Source organism: Pygoscelis adeliae, unplaced genomic scaffold, assembly GCF_000699105.1.
Source record: "Pygoscelis adeliae isolate BGI_AS28 unplaced genomic scaffold, ASM69910v1 Scaffold114, whole genome shotgun sequence".
In the NCBI taxonomy this organism is placed as follows: Eukaryota; Metazoa; Chordata; class Aves; order Sphenisciformes; family Spheniscidae; genus Pygoscelis; species Pygoscelis adeliae.
This window is the reverse complement of record NW_008824587.1, coordinates 2,539,651-2,544,798: the sequence shown is the minus strand read 5'-3', so window position 1 is coordinate 2,544,798 and position 5,148 is coordinate 2,539,651. Positions and strand designations below refer to the sequence as shown.

At 48.0% G+C, this 5,148-nt stretch overlaps 1 protein-coding gene across 1 annotated transcript in view; it reads left to right on the top strand.

The window, feature by feature from the left end:
• The window catches only part of ADAMTSL2 (ADAMTS-like 2), a 26,022-nt gene that overhangs the window by 458 nt on the left and 20,416 nt on the right, over positions 1 to 5,148 (top strand). Inside the window, 5 exon segments of the mRNA XM_009322157.1 lie at positions 708 to 850; positions 1,497 to 1,572; positions 1,977 to 2,079; positions 3,785 to 3,930; positions 4,033 to 4,156. Coding sequence (XP_009320432.1) covers positions 708 to 850; positions 1,497 to 1,572; positions 1,977 to 2,079; positions 3,785 to 3,930; positions 4,033 to 4,156 — 592 coding nt within the window.

The following is a 5,148-nucleotide window of genomic DNA, read 5'->3' as shown; positions in this document are numbered from 1 at the left end:
GCTGTGTGGCGGGCAAAATGCACCCCCCCCCCCCCGCAACGCGCAATAGCTGGGACCCCCCAGGAGGTTCTGTGCCCCTTGCGAACGCCTTACCGAGTGCAGGCATGTGGTGGTGACACTGCTGGTGGAGCAGCTCCTTTGCCCTCTGATGCATGGTCACACTGCTGCCTGCAGTGGCTGGGGGGGTGGGAGGTGGGGGTGTCAAGGACCCTCCTGAAGTGACAAACCTGTACTTGCAAAGAGAGCACATGGGGTCTCCAGCCTGCTAGCATCCACTGGCGTGCTCTCCCGCTGCAGAGTGGTTTTGCAAGGGTTTGCTTAAGCTTTCGGTGAAGCTTTCAGCCGCAGCTGGCTCTTCAGCTCCCTGAATTCACTGTGGAGCAAGAGTCAGAGAGCACCAAAAGACTTGGAGGGTTTAGTGGTGTTTGGGAGCTCCGTTTTGCCAACTGAGTGAAACAATGAACATTTCCTTTCCTGAGGAATCCCAAATATTGCCATTTCATTCCAATTTGTAATGAAAACACAATTGGAAAAATGCAGGGTTTCTTGCAAGATGGAAATCTCAGACTTGACCTCAGATGGAGAAGGAAATGCCCTGTTCCTCAGGGCAGGCTGGGCGGGGGATGCCCTCAGGCCACCCGCGCAGGCTCTGCGGTGCGGATGCTGACTGCTGCTTCTCTCCCCCACCTGCCTGGTGCTTCAAGCAGGACCTGACGCAGACCTCCAACAGCCTGGAGGAAGGGGCAGACGTCACCGCGTACTGGTGGGGCGAGTGGACCAAGTGGACGGCGTGCACCAGGACCTGCGGGGGAGGCGTGAAGTCCCAGGAGAGGCACTGCCTGCGGCAGAGGTACGGCGCCCGCCTGCCAGGGAGTGGGGAACTCCAGCTTGCTGGAGGTAGACTTGATCCAGAAGGTCATCGCTCAGTAGATAAGCACTGGTGAAAAGGTGATGTCTGGCAAACCCTGCTTGTGCAGAAGGTAAGTATGTCCCTGAGCACGCTGCCGTGAGGATGCTGTGCTCTGGGCATCCCTGCCAGGAGGACCAGCCAAGCTATTCCTGTGCTGGCCCTGAAGTTTCTCCTGCGAGGATTAGTGCAGATGGGCAGCAGACATAGCGTAAGCCCGTTCTCAAGGCTTCTGGCCACAGCAGCGAGGACACCGTGGTGCAGGGTTGGTTGGGGACCTGCTGATCCTGGCTGCTGTGTGCATGGCTCTGCCCTCTCCGGGCTGTGTGGTTGCCAGAAGGCACCTTGCAAACCTTGTCCCCAGGCCCTCGTCCCCTTGATACCTCCTAGGATGCTGTAGTAAGAAGAGTTGATGCTGCAGGTAACAAAGTCAGAGAGACCTTTGCTATCAACTCCAGTGAGGCTGTGATAGATGTCTGTGTGGCTCTGCTACATGGGGACCAATCTTACAGGAGCAGGGGACAAATATATTTAAAAAAGGGAAAAGAAGGGTTTCTGACCCCTGTCTAACCATCATTTCTTTATTCAGAAGAAAGTCAGTGAGTGGGCTGGCTAATAAAACTTGCACTGGAACATCCAAAAGATACCAGCTCTGCAAAGTACAAGTAAGGATATCCTTTTTCTCATTGGGAACACTCGATACAAAATGTGGAAAGTCATACTTGCTTCGTGTAATGGCATTTCTGGGCCCCTTGGAGAGGGGACACCATTTGTCCTGTAGCTGTCATCCCATTACCCCTCTAAGCAACTGGAGTTCCCTTCTTCGGTGCCCATCACCATTGTGTTGGGGCTTTGGGCCTTTTTCCTGCACTGGGGGCCATAAAACCCAGCGGGTGGTTCTTGCACCATCTCCCGGGGGGGTTTCTCCTGGCTGTCCCTGCAGTGGGAGGAGGAGGATGTGGCTCTGGATGGGGCAGGTGATGGAAACGCTCCTTGCAGCCGGTCGAGATGTGCCAGAAACCTTTCCCACATTTTGTTTTCATCAGGATATTAATGTATCCCATTCTAGGAGTGCCCTGCAAACGGAAGGAGCTTTCGAGAGGAGCAGTGTTCATCATTTAACTCCCATGTGTATAACGGCAGAACGTATCAATGGAAACCTTTATATCCTGGTAACAAGACATTCTTTGTGTGTTTCATAATGCTTAGCCAAAATATTTTGATAGTTATGATGCTATAGCCTGCAGGAAGGCTCCTCCTCTGCTGTTTTAAAGTGACTTTTCAGAGATGCAATCAGCTGTCTCCCAAGTTCAAAGGTGTGTTTTGCAGCTGAAGGGTAGCTTGAAAATAAAATACCAAGATGAATTTATGGCTGTAGCCTGTGTTGGTCACAGCTCCTGAGGACCGGAGGGCTGAAAGGCTGGAGGAGGATGCGAGAGCATGGGGTGATGGACTGCGCTGGCAGGGAGAGCCCGGCTCACCCAAACAAGTGTCCTTTGAGCTGGGGCCATTACTGGCTGCGTTGTGTTTCGGTGACATTTGCTCACTCCCACACTCTTCACGTGCTCTGTCAAATGTCACCGAGATGCGGCCAGTCAGTTTGGTCGTTCAGGGTGAGCGACGCAGAACTGCAGAAATAACTTGGGAGTCAGAGACTGAGATTTTAGTTAATTTTTAGGCACCTAACTCCCATCAAAATCAAGCATTAAACAAAAATCATGGCCAATTTTTAGAGCTGTTGGGAACCCAGGACCCTCCTCCTGAGGAGAAGGCTCCTGAGAGCTGGTTCTTCAGATTCACAGTGCCATTTGGGTGTCTAAAAATAGAGATGGGATCTACTGCAGCTTTCTTATTTTAGGGGTCTCTGTACATACCTAAGAACAATTACGCTTCATGAAATTACTTGTTGCCTCCTTTTATGTGAAAAAAGCCCCTGTCTCTCCAGCCTTCTTGGCAGGGTCAGCGTGGTAGAACTTGGCCCGTGGCAGGCTGGTTAGCTATAGCTACTTGGCTGCTTTGGTCCCTTTCCTATGGCAAGGTGACAATTTCTTTAAACACATTTGCTCTTCAAGATGATTCACCGGAATAGTTACAGTGAATTGTTTTGTTTTTTAGCAGGCGTTCACGTGGCTCCTGGGGGATTTGCAGAATAATGTTTTGACATTGATGCTGTCTTGCTTGGGCACGCAGGCCAGTGGGTATATGACCGCTCACTAGTTGGCGGAGTTCAACGCTTAGCATTGGGTTTCTGACGCAAATATGAATTTGTCATTTGCTTCCTGTGGATATTATAAAATGTGGGACTACTGTGCCAGTGGGTGCAGCCGGCCAGTTGCCTGCAGAAAGCAAAGGGCGAATTAAGTCCAACTTGGGTGAATGTTTATGGAAAAGTTCGTATGTTTTAGGCTGCTACGGTTTTGAATATAGTCTTACTTGTACGTGTATTTATAACAATATATCGAAGTTAATTTAACTCATGTATTAAATGTTGATATGTGAACATGCATGTCTTTGTGTAATGTGTACGTATAGCACTACTGCAAGTCCTTGCACAGAATAGTGGCTGTTACTGCTTCAGTGCATCCCCTGGGCTGATGTTAGTGATACCGCTAGCATCACTAGGTGCATCTATTCCTGGCAGCGGAGAGGACTGCCTGGCTGTGCAAAGGTTTGCAGCGGTGGGCTGTCACGCTGTCAGAAGTGCGATCTCCTGTCCAGCCTGAAACGCAAGAGATGGTAGCTTCTGAACTGCTGGCTGCTGTGCAATTGTGCTGTTGCTGCTGTTGTTTAGCTTGGCAGAGATTCATTGACATTGGTAGGATGAAAGTTATTGTGTTTCTGCTGTTTTGAATATATCTTTATATCCTTTCCCCTTAGATGACTATGTTCACATTTCTAGCAAGCCCTGTGACCTCCATTGCACCACTGTGGATGGTCAGAGACAGTTAATGGTTCAGGCTCGGGATGGAACATCCTGCAAATACACTGATTTCCGAGGGGTTTGCGTGTCTGGAAAATGTGAGGTTGTTAAACATTATAGCAAAAATATTGTCAGTAGCATTCAGAAAATTACAATGGGTGCGACATTTGCCTGACCCTCAATACTCTATTTGTGCATTTTTTAGCCGATTGGATGCGATGGCATTCTCTTTTCCACCCACACCTTGGATAAATGTGGAGTTTGCCAAGGAGATGGGAGCAGCTGCACTCATGTGACCGGCAGTTACCGGAAAGGAAATTCTCATCTTGGTAAGGCTTTTGGGGACCTTTCGCTTTATTTGTATCAGAGGGCTGTTTTTTTAAATGTACTCTTTTTTTTTTTTTTTTTTTTGTAAATTGCTTTCAGCTCTTACCAACTGCCCTGCTTCAGTTTTTCCCACGTGTTCTATGTGTGTCAATGCCTCTTGTAAATTTGGGCAGGGAAAGCCTTCTTTAAAGAAAACCAGTAACTTTGCGTGGCGCTTGTCAGAAGCATGAGGTCTCTGATGCTGAACGGTGCAAAAGGGTTATGCAAGAGGCTGGCGTCTATTTTAGTCTTCTTTCTCATGACCCAGTAAGACTAGAAATAAAATATCCTCGCTTCCTGTTATTACAAATCATTTGAAAGACCAGGATTTCCAAAATGAGTATGATGTAAAGCAACAGAACCTACTTGTCCTAAATATAGCAGTCTAACTCGGGAATAATGATTAATGCTCTCTGAGGATCAGTTTAAGATGGAGCAAGCTGCAGGAACTTCAGTGGCCTTAGGAGGACTTGTCCCATCACTTACCTAGTGCTAAGCAAAGGGGAGTCGGAGGAGAAACAAGATGTGATCTCTTGCTGGGGTTTTGGGAAGACGGGCTAGCGCAGGGTTCAATACTGAACCACAGGACAGCTTCTCTAGTTAACAAAGCAGTCTTCAGATATCTCTTTCTTACACCAGTTTATCTAAACGTGATATTTGTGCATGTAAGGATTGCATGTTTTTCCCCCCTTGGCTGTGTTTTTCCACCATAAACCAGGATGCATAATTCACACATTTTTCTTTTCTGTTATCGGTAAGGTCCTGTTTGCAGCCTAACGGTTATCAACGTGGTTTTGGTTTTTTCTTTTAATCCGTAACGCCTTAAAAATAATTTTGGATCAAGGCCAGTTTGTTTGATATATTGCAGTATTGACTACCGAGTGTTTCGTTCAGGTTATTCGTTACAAAGTTCCTTTCATTAACCTGTAGTTTCCCATAGGCTATTCTCTGGTAA